Genomic DNA, 26,298 nt, shown 5'->3' with positions numbered 1-26,298 from the left:
GATTCCTAGAAATTAATATTACATCAAAAATATGAGCTTTTAAAGATTCTTCTTACCGATAATTACTTTCCCAGAAGTCTCTTCAAATTTTCATTTTCACCAAACAGGTATGAGTGTGGACACCAAAATAGGTAAAATCCATATGGCCCAAACAGCAGTACACAATAAACTTGAAAGAATTTATTTAAAAAAAGTTAGAGTTGTATGAGATGATTGGAAGATTAGTTAGTCATTGCTTCCATTTGCAGGAGGCAGAGACACTAAGAACACTCCCATTAAGTTATCACCCAATATGCAGTGTTCTCCTAGACCTTTGTCATTTTTTTGTCTAGAGACCTATGACATCATTGTCATCTGTAAACCACACTGTATCCAGTTAATTTTAACATTCGTTTGTTATAAACAATTAGCACATATTCTGTACCAGGCATTTCAGTCGTGTGGAGGCTAGAACAGTACCACTGGGCACAGTCCCTGCCCTCCTGCTGTTGCAGGCTGCTACCAACATGAGCTTGTATTTGTCACATTGCTTCTTGGAGAAGATTGCAGGTGAACTGCAATCAAGAGGCATTTTCAGGGACTTCCCTGGGGGGCCAGTGGTTGGGACTTGTCCTTCCAATGCAGGGGGTGCCAGTTCCATCCCTGGGGGGCAAAGATCCTACATGCCTCATGGCCAGAAAACCAAAACATAAAAAATCAGAAGCAATAGTGTAACAAATTCAATAAAGACTTTAAAAGCAGTCCAAATTAAAAACAAAATAAAACCTTTAAAAACAAGTGGCATTTTCTTTTTTTTTTTTTTTTCTATTACTCATTTGGGGATACTTATATTTATTATTATTTTTTTTTATAAATTTATTTATTTTAGTTGGGGGCTAATTACTTTACAATATTGTAATAGTTTTTGCCATACATTGACATGAATCAGCCATGGGTTTACATGTGTTCCCCTTCCTGGACCCCCCACCCACCTCCCTCCCCATCCCATCCTTCTGGATCATCCCATTGCCCCGGCCCTGAGCCCTTGTCACATGCATCGAACATGGAATGGTGTTCTGTTTCACATATGATAATATACATGTTTCAATGCTATTCTCCCAGAACGTCCCACCCTCACCTTCTCCCTCAGAGTCCATAAAATTGTTCCATGCTGTGTCTCTTATTCTGTCTCGCCTATAGGTTTATCGTTACCATCTTTCAAATTCCATATATATGCATTAGTATACTGTATTGTTGTTTTTCTTTCTGGCTTACTTCACTCTGTATAATGGGCTCCAGTTTCATCCATCTCAGTAGAACCGATTCAAATGTATTTTTTTTAATGGCTGAGTAATATTCCATTGTGTATATGTACCACAGCTTCCTTATCCATTCGTCTGCTGATGGACATCTAGGTTGCTTCCATGTCCTGGCTATTGTAAACAGTGCTGCGATGAACATTGGGGTACACGCGTCTCTTTCAATTCTGGTTTCCTCGGTGTATATGCCCAGCAGTGGGATTGCTGGGTCATATGGCAGTTCTATTCCCAGTTTTTTAAGGAATCTCCACACTGTTCTCCATAGTGGCTGTACTAGTTTGCATTCCCACCAACAGTGTAAGAGGGTTCCCTTTTCTCCACACCCTCTCCAGCATTTATTGCTTGTAGACTTTTGGATAGCAGCCATTCTGACTGGTGTGAAATGATACCTCATTGTGGTTTTGATTTGCATTTCTCTAATAATGAGTGATGTTGAGCATCTTTTCATGTGTTTGTTAGCCATCTGTATGTCTTCTTTGGAGAAATGTCTGTTTAGTTCTTTGGCCCATTTTTTGATTGGGTCGTTTATTTTTCGGGAATTCAGCTGCAGAAGTTGCTTGTATATTTTTGAGATTAATTGTTTGTCTGTTGCTTCATTTGCTATTATTTTCTCCCATTCTGAAGGCTGTCTTTTCACCTTGTTTATAGTTTCCTTTGTTGTGCAAAAGCTTTTAATTTTAATTAGGTCCCATTTGTTTATTTTTGCTTTTATTTCCAATATTCTGGGAGGTGGGTCATGGAGGATCCTGCTGTGATTTATGTCGGAGAGTGTTTTGCCTATGTTTTCCTCTAGGAGTTTTATAGTTTCTGGTCTTACGTTTAGATCTTTAATCCATTTTGAGTTTATTTTTGTGTACGGTGTTAGGAAGTGTTCTAGTTTCATTCTTTTACAAGTGGTTGACCAGTTTTCCCAGCACCACTTGTTAAAGAGATTGTCTTTTCTCCATTGTATATTCTTGCCTCCTTTGTCGAAGATAAGGTGTCCATATGTGCGTGGGTTTATGTCTGGGCTTTCTATTTTGTTCCATTGATCTATATTTCTATCTTTGTGCCAGTACCATACTGTCTTGATGACTGTGGCTTTGTAGTAGAGCCTGAAGTCAGGCAGGTTGATTCCTCCAGTTCCGTTCTTCTTCCTCAAGATTGCTTTGGCTATTCGAGGTTTCTTATATTTCCATACAAATTGTGAGATGATTTGTTCTAGTTCTGTGAAAAATACCATTGGTAGCTTGATAGGGATTGCATTGAATCTATAGATTGCTTTGGGTAGTATACTCATTTTCACTATATTAATTCTTCCAATCCATGAACACGGTATATTTCTCCATCTGTTTGTGTCCTCTTTGATTTCTTTCATCAGTGTTTTATAGTTTTCTATATATAAGTCTTTTGTTTCTTTAGGTAGATATATTCCTAAGTATTTTATTCTTTTTGATGCAATGGTGAATGGTATTGTTTCCTTAATTTCTCTTTCTGTTTTCTCAATATTGGAGTATAGGAATGCAAGGGATTTCTGTGTGTTAATTTTATATCCTGCAACTTTACTATATTCATTGATCAACTCTAGTAATTTTCTAGTAGAGTCTTTAGGGTTTTCTATGTAGAGGATCATGTCATCTGCAAACAGTGAGAGTTTTACTTCTTCTTTTCCTATCTGTATTCCTTTTATTTCTTTTTCAGCTCTGATTGCTGTGGCCAAAACTTCCAAAACTATGTTGAATAGTAGTGGTGAAAGTGGGCATCCTTGCCTTGTTCCTGACTTTAGGGGAAATGCTTTCAATTTTTCACCATTGAGGATAATGTTTGCTGTGGGTTTGTCATATATGGCTTTTATTATGTTGAGATATGTTCCTTCTATTCCTGCTTTCTGGAGGGTTTTAATCATAAATGGATGCTGAATTTTGTCAAAGGCTTTTTCTGCATCTATTGAGATAACCATATGGTTTTTTTCTTTCAATTTGTTAATGTGGTGTATTACATTGATTGATTTGCGGATGTTAAAAAAACCTTGCATTCCTGGGATAAAGCCCACTTGGTCATGATGTATGATCTTTTTAATATGATGTTGGATTCTGTTTGCTAGAATTTTATTAAGGATTTTTGCATCTATGTTCATCAGTGATATTGGCCTGTAGTTTTCCTTTTTTGTGACATCTTTGTCTGGTTTTGGAATTAGGGTGATGGTGGCCTCATAGAATGAGTTTGGAAGTTCACCATCTTCTGCAATTTTCTGGAAGAGTTTGAGTAGGATAGGTGTTAGCTCTTCTCTAAATTTTTGGTAGAATTCCGCTGTGAAGCCGTCTGGTCCTGGGCTTTTGTTTGCTGGAAGATTTCTGATTACAGTTTCGATTTCCGTGCTTGTGATGGGTCTGTTAAGATCTTCTATTTCTTCATGGTTCAGTTTTGGAAAGTTATACTTTTCTAAGAATTTGTCCATTTCTTCCAAGTTGTCCATTTTATTGGCATATAGCTGTTGGTAGTAGTCTCTTATGATCCTTTGTATTTCTGTGGAGTCTGTTGTGATCTCTCCATTTTCATTTCTAATTTTGTTGATCTGATTCTTCTCCCTTTGTTTCTTGATGAGTCTGGCTAATGGCTTATCAATTTTGTTTATCTTCTCGAAAAACCAGCTTTTAGTTTTGTTGATTTTTGCTATGGTCTCTTTTGTTTCTTTTGCATTTATTTCTGCCCTAATTTTTAAGATTTCTTTCCTTCTACTGACCCTGGGGTTTTTCATTTCTTCCTTCTCTAGTTGCTTTAGGTGTAGAGTTAGTTGATTTATTTGATTTTTTTCTTGTTTCTTGAGGTACGCCTGTATTGCTATGAACCTTCCCCTTAGTATTGCTTTTACAGTGTCCCATAGGTTTTGGGTTGTTGTGTTTTCATTTTCATTCGTTTCTATGCATAATTTTATTTCTTTTTTGATTTCTTCTGTGATTTGTTGGTTATTCAGAAGCGTGTTGTTTAGCCTCCATATGTTGGAACTTTTAATAGTTTTTTTCCTGTAATTGAGGTCTAATCTTACTGCATTGTGGTCAGAGAAGATGGCTGGGATGATTTCAATTTTTTTGAATTTACCAAGGCTAGATTTATGACCCAGGATGTGATCTATCCTGGAGAAAGTTCCATGTGCACTTGAGAAAAAGGTAAAATTGATTGTTTTGGGGTGGAAACTCCTGTAAATATCAATTAAATCTAATTTGTCTATTGTATCATTTAAAGTTTGTGTTTCCTTGTTAATTTTCTGTTTAGTTGATCTATCCATATGTGTGAGTGGAGTATTAAAGTCTCCCACTATTATTGTGTTATTGTTAATTTCCCCTTTCATACTTGTTAGTATTTGCCTTATATATTGTGGTGCTCCTATGTTGGGTGCATATATATTTATGATTGTTACGTCTTCTTCTTGAATTGATCCTTTGATCTTTATGTAGTGTCCTTCTTTGTCCCTTTTCACATCCTTTATTTTAAAGTCTATTTTATCTGAAATGAGTATTGCGACTCCTGCTTTCTTTTGGTCTCCGTTTGCATGGAATATGTTTTTCCATCCTTTCACTTTCAGCCTGTGTGTGTCTCTAGTTTTGAGGTGGGTCTCTTGTAGACAGCATATATAGGGGTCTTGTTTTTGTATCCATTCAGCAAGCCTTTGTCTTTTGGTTGGGGCATTCAACCCATTTACATTTAAGGTAATTATTGATAAGTATGATCCCGTTGCCATTTACTTTGTTGTTTTGAGTTCGTGTTGAAACATCCTTTCTGTGTTTCCTGTTTAGAGAAGATCCTTTAGCATTTGCTGGAGAGCTGGTTTGGTGGTGCTGAATTCCCTCAGCTCTTGCTTGTCTGTAAAGCTTTTGAATTCTCCTTCATATCTGAATGAGATCCTTGCTGGGTACAGTAATCTGGGTTGTAGATTATTCTCTTTCATTACTTTAAGTATGTCCTGCCATTCCCTTCTAGCCTGAAGGGTTTCTATTGAAAGATCAGCTGTTATCCTTATGGGGATCCCCTTGTGTGTTATTTGTTGTTTTTCCCTTGCTGCTTTTAATATTTGTTCTTTGTGTTTGATCTTTGTTAATTTGATTAATATGTGTCTTGGGGTGTTTCGCCTTGGGTTTATCCTGTTTGGAACTCTCTGGGTTTCTTGGACTTCTGTGACTATTTCTTTCCTCAATTTAGGGAAATTCTCAACTACTATCTCCTCGAGTATTTTTTCATGGCCTTTCCTTTTATCTTCTTCTTCTGGGACTCCTATGATTCGAATGTTGGGGCGTTTCATATTGTCCCAGAGGTCCCGGAGGTTTTCCTCATTTCTTTTGATTCTTTTTTCTTTTTTCCTCTCTGCTTCGTTTATTTCCATCATTCTATCTTCTACCTCACTTATCCTATCTTCTGCCTCCGTTATTCTACTGTTGGTTCCCTCCAGAGTGTCTTTTATCTCCTTTATTTCATTATTCATTCTATATTGATTCCTTTTTATTTCTTCTAAGTCCTTGATAAACATTTCTTGCATCTTCTCAATCTTTGTCTCCAGGCTATTTATCTGTAACTCCATTTTGCTTTCAAGATTTTGGATCATTTTCATTATCCTTATTCTAAATTCTTTTTCAGATAGATTCCCTATCTCCTCCTCTTTTGTTTGGCTTTGTGGGCATTTCTCATTTTCCTTTACTTGCTGAGTATTTCTCTGCCTTTTCATCTTGTTTAGATTGCTGTGTTAGGCGTGGCCCTTCTGTATTCTGGTAGTATGAAGTTCCTCTTTGTTGTGGAGGTTCCTCACTGCGGTTGGGGTTGGACAGGTGGCTTGTCAAGGTTTCCTGGTTGGGGGAGCTTGTGTCGGTGTTCTGGTGGGTGGAGCTGGATTTCTGCTCTCTAGAGTGTAATGGAGTGACCAGTATTAATTTTTGAGATGTCTATGGATTTGGTGTGCCTCTGGGCAGCCTGTATATTGATGCTCAGGTCTATGTTCCTGCGTTGCTGGAGAATTTGCGTGGTATGTCTTGCTCTGGAACTTATTGTCTCTTGGGTGGAGCTTGGTTTCAGTGAATTTATGGAGGCTATTGGATGGTCTCTTATTAATTAATGTTTCCCCTGGCTTTCAGTCTTATTCTTGCAGTAGCCTCAAGACTTCTCCTTCCATACAGCCTCAATAATAAAACTTTTAGGTTAATGGTGAAAAGATTCTCCACAGTGAGGGATACCCAGAAAGGTTCACTGAGTTACATGGAGAGATGAGGTGGGGGGGGTGGGTTGAGGTGACCAGGAGGGGAAGAGGGGAATTCAAATGTGGAGAGAGCAATCTAGCCAGTAAGCACTTCCCTCTGTGCTTTCCACAGTTTGGAACCCTCAGAGTGGTTCACAGAGATACATAGAGAGGGGGGAGGATGGTAATAGAGGTGAGCATGAGTAGAAAGGGAGGAATCAAGAGGGGAGAGAGAGATCTGGGCAGTATCCTGTTCCTGAAGTGTTCTCCGGTACCCAGAACAACCTCAGAGATTCACAGAATTGGGTTGAGAAGAGAAGGAGGAGGGTGGGAGATAGAGGTTCCCTGAGGGAGAAGAAAGAGCATCAATAGGGGGAGAGAGTGATCAGGTCAGTGATCACACTCCTGAGTAAAAATGAGTCCTAAAGATTGGGTTCTTAAATGTACAAAGTTGATATCAAATATGTAAAACAAAGATAAAAAATCTAGAGTAGAGGTTAGACTCTTATAAAACTTACAATCTAAAAAAAAAAAAAAAAAAGAAAAAAGGAAACAGTGTAAAAAGAAAAAAAACAGTAAAACAGTAAAAAAAGAAACAGTAAAAAAATGTAGAACAGGAAAAAAACATTAAAAAAAAAAACACAAAAGGTATAAGATATATGTATGTAGTTTGCTTCAAAAATAGGGTTTTTTTTTTTTTTGCAAGTTAATAGTGGGTTATGAAAATGAAAGTTAAAGGTGTAATAGAGGACTTGAAGAAAAAGGAAAGAAGAGAAAAAAAAATTTTTTTTTAATTAAAAAAAATTAAAAAAAAAATAATAATAATAGTAAAAAATATATATATCCCGGACTTTCTCTGGAGCTGTTGTGAGCAGTGTGGGATCTGCTCAGTTTTAGATAGATCCTTATTCCTGCTTATACTTTTCAAGATCTATAGGTCCTTTTTAATGCAGTCGGTATTAACTACGGGGATCTTAATCTGTTGGCCTGTCCCTTCCAAAGCGCTTCCCTCTGTTTATTTGGCTTCTGTTTGGAGATCTCTTCAGTATCTAATTTCCGCCCTGCAACAAAGCGGTGGAGGTGATCTCTTTAGGTTCGCTTGTTCAGTCGTGCTGTGGGGAGGAAGGAACACTGCAATTCTGGCGTGTGTGTGGTAAGCTCGCAGTGTCTCGGCCGCACTGGGTTCGCCCCCGCTCACGGCGTGTGTGCTTTCCCCGTCTACCCTGCTCAGGCTTCAGGTTACTCGGCCGGGGAGCGGGCCCTGAGCTGCGTGCACTTCCCAGGTCTAAGCCGCTCAGGTTCAGGCTCCCGGTTACTCCACAAAGGCGCAGACTCGGTTTCGCCCGCGGCTTGTGCCGTTCCCGGTCGGAGCTGCCCAGGCGGCCAGGAGTTTGGCGAGGGCGCTCTCCCCTGTTGGGGCGGTGCGGCTTATCACCTCCCTGGTCCCCGCCTCGGTTTACGGGCGCGCCCGGCTCCGGTGTGCTTTGTGTCGGTTCTGGGGAGCTGGTCTCTGGCTGCGACCCTCCCGGCGGCTGTCGACCCTCCGGGATCTCAGGCAGTCTTTGCTTAGAAACTGGGAGCCTGTTTGCAGTTTGGTAGGGGGTGCCCTCTCTGGAGCCGAGTTTGCCCCTTTCCGGCTCTGGCGGGCCCCGCCTGCCCGCTGTGTCCGGCGGGGGATGGGGCGGTCTGCAGCCGGCTAGCTCTCCTCTGGTATCGCTCAGTCCTTTGTTCTGTGAGCGGGCCGGCAGTGCCTTAGAGTTGGGCTTTTCGCGGGATAGTTCTCTCTCTCTCGCTGTCCCACAGTTTAGGTTACTATCTCACGTTAGCTCCCTCAGATTGCCCTCGGGGCACTCGGGCCCGGTCCTTACCCTAGGCAATGCCGCCCGCTCCTCTCCGTTCAGCCCCCACTTGCTGGTCCAAGTGGCATTTTCAAATCACGTATTCGGATAGCTGCCCCTGCTTTGCAGGAATGAATTTGTGACAGACCTGGTACCTTGACACCTCCTTTAGTTAATCAAGAGTCTTTAGGTTCTAAACCTGAGACCAATGTTTTCCAAAGCTGTAGGACATAGCAGATTCTCTTTTACTTCCTGGGAGGGGAACAAGAGTTTCGACTCTCAAGATGTTGTGATGCTCCTGCTCTCAAAACATGTGTTGATCATTGAGGGCAATTTAAAGGAAACACTTATTTTTGTATGCATGTTTTGTTAAAAGAAGCTCAAACTAATTGTATTTTCTCCTTTATAAATACAACATGTCCTTGTTAGGGAAAAAGAATTAAAGTTTAGTCTCAGTGTGTTGCCTCCTGAAAGGTAAACCATTCCTAAAGTTCTGTGATACTTGGCTTTTGTTCATAGCTTTTTACATAATTTCACTTATTTTTACCTAACTTTTTTGGCTTCATTTAAAATATGTTTTTCCCCAAATGTACTATTAGTTGTAATAAATTTCAGAAAATTTGGAAAATACAGACCACTATCAGGAAAAAAAAAAAAAAGTCCTCTAGTATTCCACCACCCAGAGATACTCACTGCTAAATTCTGGTGTATTTTCTCGAACCTGTTTTCAGGTACATTTTTATCCTTAGTTAAACAGCAGAGCTCCATAAGAAAACTCAGAGAGTGTTTCTATGATATAAAGAGGATCTTTGTGAAGGGTGATGCCCTGACTCAGGCAATTCAGTTTGAACTTTTAAAAGGAGAAAAGTCATATTTAAGTTCTGTGAACCTGAAAATAGTCATTATGTTGGTGTTATTCTTGTCTGGTTTACTGGGTCTCTGGGTACATGTTCCAAACGTTTAGCCATTGTAAGTGCCTGACAGAACAACACTGGTTATTGCTTATAGAGCAAGATTCCATTTAAAAGAACATTTCATTGCAACTATGAGTGAGTTCAAGTGTATATCCTAGGAAACTAATCATTTGGTTCCTGGGAAAGTAGAATAGCAAAAGAAACTATGAGGTAAAGCCTGGCAGGACCAATCTTTACATCAGAGTCACAGCATCCACATACCACAAATGATCCTTCTAGAATTGAATACCGATTACAGGAAAAACTTCTGGAACTCTTACACCATGATTTCTAAATCCTTTCATCCTTGATTTTGATTTATGTCTTGGTCTTTAGATAAGTGTTTATTTACTTAAACAAAAACATGTGTTTTTCTGAGCAGCTTTTCAGGGCATTGGTATATTTGAGAATGATTTTTTTTTTTTTTGCTGACCTTCATACGTTGAAAACAATTTTGTCACAAAATTTCTATTTCACACCTTTTCTTTTCTCTGGAAATTCTGTTGATGGTATTCTATTATGTATGGGTTCTTTTGCTGTTTCACAGAAGAAATCTGGAAAGAGCCTGAGTTTGCAACTTTGAGGTTTTTCTTCTTTCTAAATATATATGAATTGTTCTTTAATCTTATAATTTAAATTTTCTTTATTCCTTTACTTTTGCAGAATGTACTTGCATACAAATCCCTTTTAATTAACTTTTCCTAAAACACAGTGAGCCCCAATACTCAGAAGATGCAAATTTTGTTTTCAGCTCAGAAAATTATAATTCAATAGTGTTATTTTTTTCATTCCTGATTGTTCTGTTTTCATCTTTGGTAAAGTATATGATTTCTTTCATGTATATTTATCTTTTGTCCTCTTTAATCTGTAATCTTCTCTCTCATAATTTTTGTCTTTGGATACTTTTCGTCTGCATTCTAGAAGTGCTTGCCAAATCCAGTCATTTGATATTCTGCACTATCTTTTACACCCCACTATCTAGGCTACAGTCCATGGGGTCACAAAGAGTCAGACACGACTGAGCGACTTCACATTCACATTCATGTCTGAAGTACATTATAATTCTGCCATTACATTTTTGGTTTCCTTGTATTTCTTGTCTTTTTAAAAACACTTATTTCCATTTTCATTTACCTTACGAGTATTATTTTTAAGTCTTTAATTTATCCTTGTTGCTTTTGACTTCTATTTTTAATTGGAGTTTAGTTGATTTATAATAGTATATTAATTGCAGGTGCACAACATAGTGATTCAATATTTTATAAATCTTACTACATTGAAAGTTGTTGTAAAATATTGGCTATATTCTTTGTGTTGTACAGTACATCTTTGTAGCCTGTTTACTTTATACATAGTAGTTTGTGCCTCTTATTCCTTTACCCCTACCCTGCCTCTCCCTACTTCCCTCTCCCAACTGGTAACCACTAGTTTAATCTTGGTATCTGTGAGCCTGTTTCTGTTTTTCTATATTCATTCATTTGTTTTATTTTTCAGGTATTACATGTAAGTGATAAAATAGCATATTTGTCTTTCTCTGTCTGACTATTTCCACTAAGCATAATACTACAATACTCTCTAGTTCCATCCACATTATTGCAAATGGAAGAATTTCATCCTTTTATATGGATGAGTAATATTGAATTGTATATGTATACCACATCTTCTTTATCCATTCATATTTGATGGACACTTAGGTTGCTCCTGGTTATTTCAAGTGTTTATAAGTAATGCTATTGTTAAGTAATGCTGCTATGAATATTGGGATACATGTTTCTTTTCAAATTAGTGTTTTAATTTTCTTCAGATATATTCTCTCATATGATATACAAAAGTAAACTCAATGAATTAAAGACTTAAATGTAAGACTGGAAACCATAAAACTCCTAGAAGAAAACATAGGCAGACCATTCTTTGATATAAATCTTAGCAATATTTTTTTGCATCTGTCTCCTAAGGTAAAGGAAATGAAAGTGAAATTTAAAAAAAGGGGCCTAATTAAACTTAAAAGCTTTTGCACAGCAAAAGAAACCATGGACAAATGAAAAAGACAAGACAACCTAATGAATGGGAGAAAATGTTTGCAAATGACTGGTAAGGGGTTAATATCTAAGATATATAAACAACAGATACAAATCAATATTCAAAAAACCCCCAAAGAACCAGATTAAAAATGGACACAGGGTATGAATAAGCATTTTTCCAAAGAAGATATGCAGTTGGCCAACAGGCCCATGAAAATATATTCAGCATTGCTAATCATCAGAGATATGCAGATCAAAATCACAGTGAGGTATCACCTCACACCTGTTAGAATGACTATCATCAAAAAGTCTACAAATAACAATGTTGGTGAGACTGTTGAGACAAGGGAACCATTGTACTCTGTTGATAGGAATGTAAATCGGTGCAGCCACTATGGAAACAGTATAGAAGTTCCTCAAAACACTAGAAATAGAACAATCTCATTACTCAGCAGTTCTACTCCTTGGTGTTTATCCAATTGGTGTATAAAACACTAATTCAGAAAGATAACATGCACCTCCATATTTTGGCCTCTATTTTGAAGGGTTGGTTGCTACAATATAGTAGGAATGCCAACACTTTTCTAAAATTTTCTTCTCAGTCTTGTGAAATATTTTACTAGATTTTCTGAATTGTAGACTATATTAGTTTTCCATGGCTCCTCTAACAATTTACCAAAACTTGCTAGCTTAAACCAGTACAAATTTATTCTCCAGTAGTTCTAGAGAGCAGAAATCCAAAATTAATTGCATTGGACTAAGTCCAGGTATCAAGAGTCTGGACTCCATCAAGACTTTGAGGACCCTAGGGAAGAATCTGCTTCTTTGCCTTTCTGAAGGCTGCTTGCGTTTCCTGGCTCATGACCTCTTTCTCAGATCACTCTGGTTTCTTGCCTCTGTCATCATATTTCCTTTCCCCTTCTAGTCACATCCGCCCCCAAGCCCCCTTGAAAGGATACTAGCATGTAGTCTGTCTGGATAATCCAGGATAATCTTCCCTTCTTAGGATTCTTAATTTAATGTTACCTGTAAAACCCTTCGAATCATATGAGCTAAGGATAAGGATATGCTATCTTTGGGGCCATTGTTCAGTCTACTACAGGGAACTTTCCCCTTGTATCACAGCCACGTGGGCTTCAAATTTGGAATGGCCTGGCTTCACACAACCACTTAGCAATTGTCTGAACTTGGACAAGTGACTTAATTAATTTTCTTTGCTGTTAAGCTGGGATAAACTCACCACTGAGCTTGTAGATTAATTTTGTGGATAGATCAAGTAATGTATGTTCAGGGCTACCCAGGTGGCCCAGTGGTAAAGAACTCTCCTGCCGATGCAGGAGCTGTAGGAGACATGGGTTCAATCCCTGGGTCAGGAAGATCCCCTGAAGGAGGAAATGGCAACCCACTCCAGTATTCCTGCCTGACAAATTCCATGGAAAGAGGAGCTTGGCGGGCTACAGTCCCTGGGGTCACAAAGAGTCGGACACAACTGAGTGACTGAGCACACACATCTACAATATACCTTAAGTGTTTAGCAAACTAGGCCCTCAGGAAATGTTAACTATCATTGCCATGGTTGTTGTAGGCCCGGTGTGTTTACTCCACCGTGAATAAGGAGAAACAGATCTATGCGAAGTGAGTGATTACAAGTGGAGACCACGGTGGATTTATCTCCGCTCTGCTCCATGCTCACTTGGGTGTGTTGGTCGCCATTTTTAGTTCTGCACTTGATGAGCAGGAGTCAGTGCCCACTCACCCATCTGGAATATAGTTTGGCTCTGCCAGTGTGGGGCCCATCCTACTCCACTCCTTTGGCCTTTATTCTTTTTAGCTGTTCAGCACATGAGAATTACAATCCTCACTGTACGTTGTTATTGAGACCTGCCTGTCTCACCCTCTGCACAGAGTTCTTTCCTTAAAATGGGACTGTATCAAATCCTAACATCAGGATTACTTCATTCCTAATTGTTTTCTTGCAGTTGTGGTGTCAAGTGGATTGTGATGGATGGGGTGTGGAGAGGAAAGTGGTCCTCAATAGCTGCACCCACGTTTTAGAGAAATGGTTGTTTGTTCTGTTCATTTTTTTTAGGTGGTCTTAAGCCTCTTTCTAATGGCTTTCAGATGGGCTAGGGGTTTATTATTATGTAAAGATCACTGATTGCTTTCCTCAATTCCCTTCCATTATCCTAATTATGAAAAAAATTTTTCTCAGCTGACACTAGTTGAATGACCTTGTGTAACCTTGAAATTTTTGTCTTTTTTATTATACTATTTTATTTTGGACTATAAAAGGGGCTGCCTTAGTCAAAGGTAACAAACCATATTGAACCAGAAATCATGATTCTTTTTGAACATTTTTTATTTACTGTGAATTTGGAAGTATCTGCCAATCTTGTTCAAATACTTGATAATTCAGAAAGATATTATGCAACAGTGATGATACTGTTCCATTATATTATATCCTAATCACAATGAAGTTCTCATATATTTTTCTAAATTACCTGAAGCTTATCTTGCATCTTGTTATTTCCTCTGTATCTACAAACAGCTATTTCCATTAGATAGCCAAAAAAAAAAAAAAGATGAAAGCTATGTTATATTTGCTATCTCTCAGCACACTTAAATAGAACTGTTAAGTAGAACCTAGTACAAAAGGAATTAGTCATGTTTCTTAGATGTTTTATAACATACAACTTGGGAGCCATGGATATTCAGTAGATTATAAATAAGTTAGTTTGTTGGATCTTTATTTTTACTAAATTCTTTTGGAAGCAGTTCATTATAAATAAAAGAAGGTAAATAATTTAAGTAATTTTAGAATATATTCATTTTTGACTATAAATTGACAATATTAATTGATTTAAATGGACATTTCGGTCATTGATTCTAAAATTTGAACTAATGCAAAAGATGAAATTCAGCTGCCCAAGCAAGCTTCTGGGGTTTGATTATTCAACTGATTAAGATGCTATTTGTCAACTCTAGTTTACCACCCCTTTTAATTATATAGATAATCAAACTAAGAACTGCTAATTCTGTCTCCTAACTATTAATTGATTATAATTACCTACAGATTAAAACTGCATGTGCAATTAACTCAAAGAATTAATTGATAGAAAGGAATTGATAAAAGGGAAACAGAACGAGTTTGGCATAAAAAAGGCTCTAAGGGCACAGGACCACTGATCCCACTAGTGTCTTGGGCTCTGTCACATCCTCATAAAGATACATCGCCCTTGCATCTGGACTCTGGCTCTGTTGGAGGCAGTCGCATTGATTATTTCTTATGGACATTTCGTTTCTTGGTTGACTGAAACAGTATAATTGAAAAGTTTAAGCTCTATTGTCTTTGGGTTTTGTACTGATATTCGGACAGTTTAGACAAGTCTGCTGCTTAGTGGCTTAGTTATTTCTGACTCTGTGCAACCCTATGGACTGTAGCCCACCAGGCTCCTTTGTCCATGGAATTCACTAGGGAAGAATACTGGAGTGGGTTGCCACAACCTCCTCCAGGGGATCTTCCCAAACCAGGGATCGAGCTCATGTCTACTGCATTGCAGGCAGATTCTTTACCAATGAGCCACCAGGCAAGCCCCTGGGACAAATCTGTCCATTTGCAATGTGGAGGAAATGCTTGTCACTGCAAAGATCATAAAAAATGATAAATGTTTTAACTAGCTAGAGATTTTTTCTTCCTTCCTCTCTATTTCCTGTTTTATTTCCTCATTCTCTTGGTTATATCACTGGATGCAATCTTATGTTTTTTGTGAGTCATCTAGGTAATTTAGATTTCCAAAATAATTATACTTATTAGATTTTAATAGTATCTCTCACCTGTGTAAATAATTGGCTTATTGTTAACTACATGAATTTGAATGAAAGTGGGAAATGAAATAAAAAGCTATCCCCAACTGATACATATTTGAAATCTATTATCATTATAAACATCAAGATAAATATCAAGAGAGAGAAGATGATCTGGTGAAAAATACTTGGTCCTGAAAAAAAATAGAATTTTAAAAATCTCCTTTTAAAGACTCTTCCATTGAATCAGACGTTTATATCAGATGGGACCTTTCACTCTTAGCAATTTTCTGATGGGCCTTTCAGCCAATTCCACGTCAGCCCAGGAGCGCATACTGAACTTATTCTTGGGGCACAGTATTGTAATCAGTGTTATGGAGAATACAAACCAAGTGAAAGACTCTCAAGTCTAGATAGGGAGATGAGATATGAAGAAATCAACAAAATAACATGAACTAGTGGTATAAACATTTTTCAAAGGCCTAAATAACTATTGAGGAAATGTAAGGACAGGAAGACATTGGTATGGATATTTGACAGTTTTTTTTTTTTAATGTTCAGATTTAACTGCTATTTAGCTAATAACGGGCTTCCCTGGTGGCTCAGACAGTAAAGAATCTGCCTGCAATGCAGGAGATCAGGGTTTGATCCCTGAGTTGGGAAGATCCCTTAAAGAAGGGAATGACTACCCACTCCAATATTCTTGCCTGGAGAACTCCATGGACAGAGGAGCCTGGAGGGCTATAGTCACTGGGGTCACAAACAGTTTGATGCGACTAAGCAACTAACACTTAGCTAATAGTTCCTTGTTAGCCTGATGGGGGACTTCCCTGGTAGCTCAGCCAGTAAAGAGTCTGCCTGCAACATGGGAGACCTGGGTTCTGTCCCTCGGTTGGGAATGTCTCCTGGAGGAGGGCATGGCAACTCACTACAGTATTCTTGCCTGGAGAACCCATGGACAGAGGAGCCTGGCAGGCTGCAGTCCATGGGTTGCAAGGAGTTGGACATCACTGTATGACAAAGCACACACACACAACTTGAGGGGACAATTTTGGCTTCTTTGCATATATCGCTATTGCATTTAGCCTCTATTTGTTTTTGTTTAATTTCAGAGTATTTCATTCTATCCTGCTGGCTCATGGTGCTGACAAAATTTATTTTTTTTTCACATATTAATGTACAGCCTACTCTTACGCTGTCTCTCTTTCAAACACACACACCCTAAAATTCAGAATCTTCACTTCCCTGTGGCATTACCTTTGAAGCTTATTGGCTCTGTGAAGGGTTTGTGAAGACTTAGTCTGATGTATGACTTTGGTCTTCTTCAAACTATCAGCGTATAACTTTCAACTGACTTTGTGGAATAAACTGAAATTTGTTGCATGTCACCTTCTGTGCCTGGCTTCTTAGAAGGAGTCATTAGCATAGATCAGTGTGTGAATGATCACCTTGAGGATTTTAGTGGAGGCTTTACTGCTTCCTGAAGTGGAAAAGTTATAGCTATATTTTCCAGTGTGATACCTGTGTACTGAAGAAAATAATGTATGATTTCTCGATTACATGGATCTGTTTTGTGAGTAGACAAGGTAAAATATTTGAAATGCTCTGGAATCTCTTGGAAAAATAAGTCATACAGCATTGAGTTTCATATTTAGCTGTGCACCTCAGTAATCAGGAAGATTCTCTTTTCCCTGTGAGATTTAACCTCATGAGGCTAATTCTAGTTTATCAGTGTTTACATAAGTGACTTTAATCATATTACTAATGAACCAGAATCATAGAGCAATTCCAAGTAAGATATTGTCCTTGCCCCTGAAGAGTTTATACATTTTAAAAGGAGATTGGAAAGAGACACTTTGTTATCTAAAATAGTGAGAACATTTGCTGTCGAAGTGCAATGAAGCAAGTGGGTGGAATAGGAATACTGCTAATGAATTAAAGAATGCTTCAAATTAGTCAACAAAGCTTCATAAGAAATGTGGGGGCTTACACATCTCAATAACTCTTATGCTGTCTTTTATGTCCCTCTGAATTGATAAAAGTTCCCAAGTAAAGTATGATGTGTATGGCCTTTCTTTGCTATCCTCTTCTCAGATAATATTTTCAGATTCTCTATGGTCTACTCATTATTGACATTGCTTCCATTAAAGAAATTCATTTCTTAATATTGTGTTGTGAATGAAAATATCATTTATATGTTGCCTCTTCTAGAGAGTGTTCCTTTTTGATAGAGGGCAGAGACTGACTGAAATGGAGGAAATACATGCAAAATTAAGATGCGCTAGGATGTGTGTGTGTGTGTATGTGTATACTGATTAGAATGTCTCTGAGATAATATCACATTTTATTATTTTATATTACTATTTTACCTCCCCATATATAGGGCTCTTAATTTATGGTCCTGTAAATAAATTGAAGCAATGAAATGAGAGACTACATTACTTCTGATTTTTCTCTAAATTTATATGGAACTCACCGGTCCATGGAGGATTCTCTTAAATTGAAAGTTTCAGTAAAGAGTATATGTATATGAAGAACTATTAGAAAGAAAATTGGAAATGTAAAGTTAGTTTGATTCATTTGGATGGCAGGATTAAATTGTATTTCTGAGAAATAAGTGAACAAATAAATCTTGAATCTCCGCCTCTGTATTAAAAATTGTGTGCAGAAATCCTGCGTAATAACTACTAGGAAACAGAAGAAATATGCGGGTATATGCTGGTTCACCTTTTGCTCTTCCAACCTATTTACCTTAAATACTTTCAATAATTTTATTTACTACGCAATATCAAAAGTTCTGCCTTCAGATAATTCTAAATTCTCTTTTAAAGGGCTTATGTAACAGGGAGAGGAGGTTTTCTTTTGTTTTTGTTGAGTGCTATTCACAAATATGATTTTGCTTTAAGCCTCCCTTACAAAAGAAGTCAATGTTCTTGAAGAGTCAAATGAATGAACCTATTAGTTTTCTGATGGGCACACTGTATGTGATAAAAACACGAGCGCTTTATGGTATAAGGAAGCCTATTAATTGAAGCCTCTCTCTATGCATTGCTATCACTTCTTCATCTTGCTATGATTAGATGACAAGATGCAATTTTAATACAGAATAGTGGGGCTATAAAGATGATTTACTTTCATCTTTGTAACACTAAGGAGTATGATCACTGTGTATTTTTCCTGAATAAATATTCTTTTAACCTGCATTGATATTTTCAACAGGCAGAACATTCTATGATTGGAGAGGAACTGTGTCAAAAAGGTTCTCCCGTTTGACTCATGATTCCAGTTGGCCTAGTTTCTCTGCATCATCATTAGCATTTCAGGATTATTGTAGTGTAAGTATCTGTAAAACCTGAAATAGAGTTGAATTACCATTTTTTTCTGGCAAATGATTGAGTTAATTTTGATATAAAATGTACGATGTTACTATGAGCATAATTCATTCCTAAAGTGATTCCCCGTTGAAATTCATTTTTTTTTTTCTGAAGTAATGCTTTTGTTATTTTGTGTCAATCTTGCTGATCACCTTAACTCCTAAATATGTGGATTAGTTTTTGTTTGAAGAGTGCTAATAGCCAAAGTGCTCATCACAGTGGTTTTCCCCAAATGTGATAGCAACAATTTTTGTAATGGTAACTAAATTATCACAAAAATACAGTGGAGGCCAGAGGAGAATAAAGATGTTTGTAAGCAGTGTGGCACTAAGAAGTTTTAAAAATCCAAGCACACTGTCATGACCATGTACTGATGGTTTATGAGTGAGGTTTCTCTAAACTGAGACATTGGAATCGTGACTTGAAGATGGAATCCAGATTTCACATGAAGTTCACATGCTCATCAGGGCAAGTCCTGTGATGTCTCTATGTACATAGTGAAAGCAACTCTTATGTTCTAAAATCTTTAGCAATGATTCCTTAAAAGACTGCAAAATGCCATTTAATAACACTTGTGTCCCATAGTGTCTGTATAGGTGTCTGAGTTTCTTACATCTCCTTCCTGTATGTTCTGCTTTGTATGTGAATGTGTCTGTCTCATCCTTTCTTTGCCTTTTTTTCATTTTTTCATATCATTAATTCTTTTTCTTTTTGATTCATCATTTGTATTAGTGTTCTTGGGTTGCCATAACAAAATGCCACAGACCAGGTGGTTTAAACAACAGAAATTTATTTTGCAAACTCCTGAAGGCTGGAAGTCCAGGATCAAGGTACCAGCAGGGTGGTTTTCTCCTGCAGCTTCTCTCTCTTTAACTTGCAGAGAGCTGCCTTCTTGCTGTATCCTCACAGGGCCTTTCCAGTGTGTGTGTCTAGTGTTTCTCTCTCTCTTCTTATAAGCGTGCTAGTCATATTAGATTAATGCCCTACCCTTATGAGCTCATTTAACCTAATTACCTCTCCACGGATAGTATCTCCAAATACAGTCACATTGGGGCTTAAGGATTCATATGAATTGTGGGGAGACACAGTTCAGTCCATAACACCATTAGATAGCTGATAGGAATTATTTTTCTTATCTGTTGAATAGCTTGTTACCTAGTAGTTTTAAAAAATCTTGAGTTTTTTTATTTTTCCTGAAAACCAAAACTTTTCAATTATGTAATACTTAACTTCTACTACTAAATTTTTTGTAAGTAAATACACTAAAAGTCAATCATTACATCCTTGTTTTAGATAAGGACATAATATGAATGTTATTAAGGAAAATTATATGAATTTAGATGAGGAAATTATATGAATATTGTTTCCTGAAACTCAAATTTGTTGTAATCTATTAATACTATTTTCAGAATATATTAATTAAATATAGAAAAAATGATTACTTCCAGCTAATGAGATTTCTAATTCATACATGTCCTTAGCAAAAGTATCATCCATAGATGGTTGTTTTCATTATTTTCCAGTAAAGGGGAATAAATGAACTATTGTTTCTATGCCTGCCAGTTCTATGCTATTTCACATTAATAATTTAGAGATGGCTCCTAGCTATGTGAGGAAGTATATTTAAATATATCACTTTGGGGAGTAAATCTGGCAAGAGTAGGCATGACTGTAGAGCTCCCAAATGCAAGATTGGGAATGTTCACTCCTTGCTGACTGGGAAATTAGGAGTGCAAAGGGCTACAAACCGTGGCTTTGAATGATAGATGGTGCTTTGGATATGTGTACCTGCCTAAAGAATTTAGGGTAGACTAGAGTGGAGGCTGGGTGAGCATTAAGAGGCCTGTCACATCAGTCCAGTTATCTTACCCTTGCAAACTTGTTATATTGGGCATGGGGTGGGAATGATTAAGAGAGAGTAAGATTGAAATCTTCAAATTATTTTCCTTCGGCTCACTGCACCTTTAATTTTCACCATCGAAAGTCTAACTTTTTTGTTTTTTTTTAAGTAAGGTTTCACCTGTCATTTATTCGTTAAAATAATAACAATTCTAAAAGGGGTTAAACACCAAGTTCTAAGTTAAGCTTTTTTTCCCTTTTGTTTTTACTGTGGTAAACTATTCATAACATAAAATTTACCATTTTAACAGTTTCAGGTGTACATACCGCAAGTATACCCACATTACTGTGTGACTATCACCACCATCCATTTCCTGAACATTTTTATCTTTCCAAACTAAAACTCTGTACCCATTGAACACTAATTCTTTGTTCTTCCTTTCCCCCATCTCCTGGCAACAAATATTCTACTTTCTTGTGATTGGCTTGTCTCACTTATAATGTCTTCAAGGTTCATCCGTGTTGTATCATGTGTCAGAATTTCCTTTTTCAAAAGGCTGAATAATATTCTGTTACATATGTGCCATATTTTGTTTATCCATTCATCTGATGGTAGACACTTGGGTTGTTTCTACCATTTGAATCTTGCAAATAATGTCACTATGAACATGGATGTACAAATATTGTTTGAGTCCTTTGTTTCGCATCTTTTGGGTATATATCCAGTAGTGGAATTGCTGAACCATATGGACTTCCCTGGTAGCTCAGTGGTAAAGAATTTGCCAGCAGTACAGGAGATCGGGGTTTGACCCCTGGGTTGGGAAGATCCCTTGAAGGAGGGAATGGCAAACCACTCCAGTATTTTTGCTTGGAGAATTCCATGGATGGAGGAGCCTGATGGGCTACAGTTCATAGGGTCACATAGAGTTGGACACAACTGAAGCGACTAAGCAGCAGCAGCAGCAGCAGCAGCAGCAGCAGCGGCAGCAGCATTGTATCCCTATGTTTAATATTTTGAGGAATCACTATACTATATTTAGTACATTGGCTACACCATTTTACATTCCCGTTAGTAATGTACCTGTGTTGTAGTTTCTCCACATTTTCACCAGCACTTATTATATTTTATGTTTTCCTAATACATCCTAATGGGTGTGAAGTGTTTCGTGATCTTGATGTGAGTTTGTTCAATCAGGTCCAGAAGACAAAAAGGAACTAGAAAATTTGAAAATGTAGAAAGAAGCTTACATTGTTAGGAGGAGTGATGACAGGGTACAGAAAATCCTGTATTTGAATTTGTGGGAGGAGAGAAAAATATAACACATTTGCTTTCAAAACACTCTGTATAGGTTAGTTCCTCTCAAAATTTTAATTCTCTCAAATAAGAAAGTTAATGTGGATCCACTTACTTTAGGCTAAAAGAACATATCCCCTTTAAGCCTGAAGTTTTTATTTTCTTTTTTAAGTATTTTGTATCTTATATGTTTTTAGTTCTAATTAGATGATAATACAATAATGTTATATGTCTTTAGCTGTAATGTTTCATTTCTGCAACTGCAGATTTATTGTATTAGAATTGTATCAGAATTTCCAGTTACTTTCAACAATGGCATATAGGCTCCCAAACTTCTTTGCACTAAGTTAAAGATGCTGTCTGCAGTCCTGAGATATTTATACTCTTAATTATCTTGAAAGATAATATTTATCCAAATAAGTGAGCACCTGTCAATAAGATCCCTTGCATAACATAAAAATGTAGTATTACACTGCAATAATATAGGAGAGACCATCATCTCCAACTTTGTTGCTGCAATTTCATTTCATAGCTCTTCTTTACAAAGTTTGCTAACTTTATGATAATGTATGAAGCAATCTGGAAACCCACAATCTGAAGGAAGGTAAGTGTGGAAAACAACCCTGATATTTATCAAAATTCTGAGATGAAAAATTAATATCAATAGTGCTCTTAAAAAATCTAGAATAAAAACAAATATTGACAAAAACTTGCATAAGAAGTTAATTTCTAGTTAATATTGAGAAACATAGGAGAGTGAAGAACTTGAAATTTTTTTATTGGAGTATAGTTGCTTTACAATGTTGTTAGTTTCAGCTGTACAGTGAAGTGAATCAGCTATATGTATACATATATGCCCTGCCTCTTGAGCCTCCTTCTCACCACCCCTCACCCCCAAATCCCACCCCTCTGGGTCACCACAGGCCATGGGGCTGAGCTCCCTGGGCGATACAGCAGCTTCCCACTAGCTCTCTATTTTACACATGGTAGAGTATATATATGTCAATCACAGTCTCCCAGGTCACCCCACTGCCCTGCCCCCCACTGTGTCAATAGGTCTGTTCTCTTTGTGTCTCTCTATTCCTGCCCCGACAGTAGGTTCATCTGTACCATTTTTCTAGATTCCACATACATGTGTTAATAGACAACATTTGCTTTTCTCTTTTTGACTCACTTCACTCTTTATGACAGTCTCTAGGTCCATCCATGTCTCTTACAAATGACAAGGCAGAATTCTCCTCAGTGAGTGGCTAATTTACAATTTTGTTACTGTGGCTCTGGGATCAGGAGGTTCTCGGATGGGAACTCTGCCATCTGATGACACTCTAGAATGAGGGAGATCAGCAAGGGAATGCCCGGGCGTGTGGGCTGTGCACTTACTGTGGTGGTGACAAGGTTCAGGGATGGAGGAGCAGAGGGGAAAGAACAGTTGTGGTTGTCTGGATGGAAGAGCAGGGTGCATTTCAGGAAGCAAAAGAAACTGAGTGTGGTAAAAGCATAACATTCAAGCGAGAAGGTGACAAGAAAATGAAGATTTAGGAAAAGTCCCATCATCCTGAAGTGCCTTCCTTAGTGCCTTCCAAAGGATATCGTTTGATCCCTTTATTTTCTTAAAAGATGAAAAGAATTAGCCTAACCATGACGCTAGGAAGTAAGGGAATACAAGCAAATAGAACTTGGTTTAGTAACTGGCTGCATTCCACGGTGCTGTTTTGTGTTTCAAAGACCACACTGAGTCCTCTTGGCATTTGGGCCTCCCGCCTCCCAAAGAGAGCAAGTCCTGTGTGAGAGAAACCAGGAGTCACTGTCATATTTTTAAACTTACTTTTAGATTCTTCACTTTGAATTTCCCCTTGTGGCTCAGTGGTGAATCCGCCTGCAATGCAGGAGATGCAGGTTCGATCTCTGGGTCATGAAGATGCTCTGGAAGAGGGCGTGGAAACCCACTCCAGTATTCTTGCCTAGAAAACTCCATGGACAGAGGAGCCTGGTGGACTACAGTCCATAGGGTCATAAAGAGTTGTACAACTGAAGCAGCTCCCAAAGAGAACAGTCCTATATGAGAGAAACCAGGAGTCACTGTCCTATTTTTAAACATACGTATAGAGTCATCACATAAACCCAACTAAAATAAGTTTTATAAAAAACATTTTTTAGAAATGAAAACATGTCAAATATAACATTAATCTTTATATTAATTTTGACCGTGAAATGGGTTGACTGGATTTTAATGAAATTTCTTATCAGTTTTCTCTGGAGAATTTTCTTGCACAATTTTGGTGAAAGAAAACTGTAAGACTCTAAGGGGATATTCTTCTTTGAAACTTAGACATTTTTATGTGATTCTTTACCAAATTGTGCTGTCAGAAGACTGTGGGCATTCACTTGAAAGATGTTATGACATAATAAAAAGTAGTCAATTAACTTTTAATATGTAAAACATCTTTCCTCTTTTTTTCCTCCTCCATCATAATCTCTTCTCTCTGCTGTTTTCCTTCCCTCTGCCACATATTTGAGGGATATTTTAATTATTTTCATGTTCATGATAGTATCATCTTGTGGGCGGCATTTGATAAAAAGGTCATCTGATTTGATTTTCTGATATTTCAAAGGATTAACAATAAATCATTGTGACTATTAAGTTTACAATTTCTATTTAAAAGATCATTTTGGATACTAATGAAATGATATGTTGAAAATCCTGTAGTAGGCTTGGGACTACTTTAAGCCTTGAGTTGACTACATGACTGATTTGACATGTTGAACAACATTCCAACAGTTTCCTCTTTTCTAATTTTTTAATTTATTTGTTATGGTCCTGTTACAAGGAGTAATGATGTTGAATACTGTACATTATCTTCAAATTTCACATTGTAATTTTGAAATGCACATTTATTTTCTTATGAAATATGAAATTTTGAATCTTTGTGATAGAATGACACAGATATTTATTTTGATATACTCCTATATATATAATTATTATTTTAATGTATGTACTTGTAGCTAAAACTCTACATTTTCAGTAGTTATATTGCCTTGCAGCAGTATTATCTGAACCTGATATTTTTATATCATATATTTTATATGGTCTTAGGTATTTTTATGATCATTATTTATTTTTTTGAATTTTTCTTTCTAGATAAAAATTTCTGCTGTTGCCTTAGTCAAAGTACTTTTGGGGAAAAATAAAGGAGGTACTTCATGTAGAATTCCTCTGGCAATAGTTTAAGATGTCCAGTCACAATAAATTGGTCGGCATATATATTTAAAACTATTCTAACAATGTTTTAAAAGAAAGCACTCTTGATGAATGCATGCTTTGGATTATAATGTTACTTAGGTTTACCAGTGTACCACAATTTAAACTACATCACAATACCACTCACACTAAGAAATATTCAAAAATGGAAGGTTAGGTAAATAGAAATAATTTACATTTGTATTTTGGGACTGATATAATTTTATAGAGAAGAATCTTGATCTACACTTCTCATTTCTTTGATTATAGGAGACCATTAGCGTTTTAGTTTCAGAATTCACAGTCTTTCTTTACCATAGAAGCCAAAGGATTCAATCAAATTCTGTCAATCATGCTGACCCTTTATTCTCAGATATCCTCTTGTGGGAAAGGTATTTGAGAGACTCTAGGACCCTGGGCCTTAATAACAGTGCTCACCACAGTTCCAGTTTTATAATAATCTCCTAGTCTACGTATTCATCCTTTCTGAAATAAGCTGGAGTGTGATTGTTACCAAAACCTGGATGAAAAAATAAAAAGCTGGCTGCAGAGAACATTGAAACAACTATTAGGTTAAGGGAGTGAACAGACTGTGCCTGCCCTGGGGAATCCCCCCGCCCCCCACAACCCTCCTGGGAAGCTAGCTATGCTTGTTCTCTAGGAAAGGGAACATTAACTAAATTTCTTAAAAAGTAATGAAAGAGAACAAACTGTAAAAAGGCAGCCAAAAAAGGCAAACATCTGTTACTGAACATGTCTTACTTGACTTCCTTTTAATGTTCTTAGGAATAAATTTATGAACTAGGAAAGGTTCAGCACTAATCAGCTTGTTTTCATCAAACAAAATGCACCAGACATGGATGTTGAATATGAATGAAAACTTCAATAGTAATAATAAGTAGACACAGAAAGTGCCAGGGGAAGTAGAAAGTGCTGGTATCCAGGGTTATGGCCACAGGCTTTGGATCTTGCTGTGGCTGTTAATACTGCATTGATTTAGATTTGCTTTTTTAAATGAACAGAAAAACGTCTAAAAAGTCAAGTGTATTCATTAAACAATAGATGGATTAGGTGCAAAATTCCCTCCTCAGTTACACACTTTTAGCTTGATGAGATGTTAGACTAAACTGCAATGACAAATATGCTTGCAATACCTATATTTTGAAGGAAACCCCAATGAGCCAAAAATTAAAAAATCAACCACACTTATTACAAAAACAATGCTTTATAATCTTATTTTTTTCATTCAAAAATATATTCTGAACATCTATTCTTATTGATTAACATATATTCTGTAACATTAAATCAATGACAGCACTATTCTGTTGAATGTAACTCTAAGGACACAGCTCATTTTTGGTTATTTTGGCAATTGACAGTGCTTTAATGGGATTCAGTGCACTATATTTGTAGTTAAATGTTTGTGCATATTCTTAATT

The 26,298-nt window shown here is 37.1% G+C and overlaps 1 protein-coding gene across 33 annotated transcripts in view; it reads left to right on the top strand.

Annotated features, from left to right (window-relative positions):
* Positions 1-26,298, top strand: part of IQCM (IQ motif containing M) — a 589,121-nt gene that overhangs the window by 206,091 nt on the left and 356,732 nt on the right. For 28 of the 33 annotated variants that reach the window (XR_014069346.1, XR_014069348.1, XR_014069351.1 and 25 more), the window contains one exon: positions 18,334-18,449. The exons of the other annotated variants lie outside the window; for them this stretch is intronic. Coding sequence is in view for 21 of the 28 variants with exons in the window: in XM_081544028.1 (XP_081400154.1) it covers positions 18,334-18,449 (116 nt within the window). In the remaining 7 variants the exon portion in view is untranslated. The remainder of the gene's footprint in view (positions 1-18,333; positions 18,450-26,298) is intronic. 33 annotated transcript variants of the gene reach the window in all.

The sequence above is a fragment of the Giraffa tippelskirchi genome, chromosome 11 (assembly GCF_054371585.1).
Source record: "Giraffa tippelskirchi isolate mGirTip1 chromosome 11, T2T-mGirTip1v1.2.pri, whole genome shotgun sequence".
In the NCBI taxonomy this organism is placed as follows: domain Eukaryota; kingdom Metazoa; phylum Chordata; class Mammalia; order Artiodactyla; family Giraffidae; genus Giraffa; species Giraffa tippelskirchi.
Note: the sequence above shows the minus strand (reverse complement) of the source record. Positions and strands in the feature narration are given on the sequence as shown.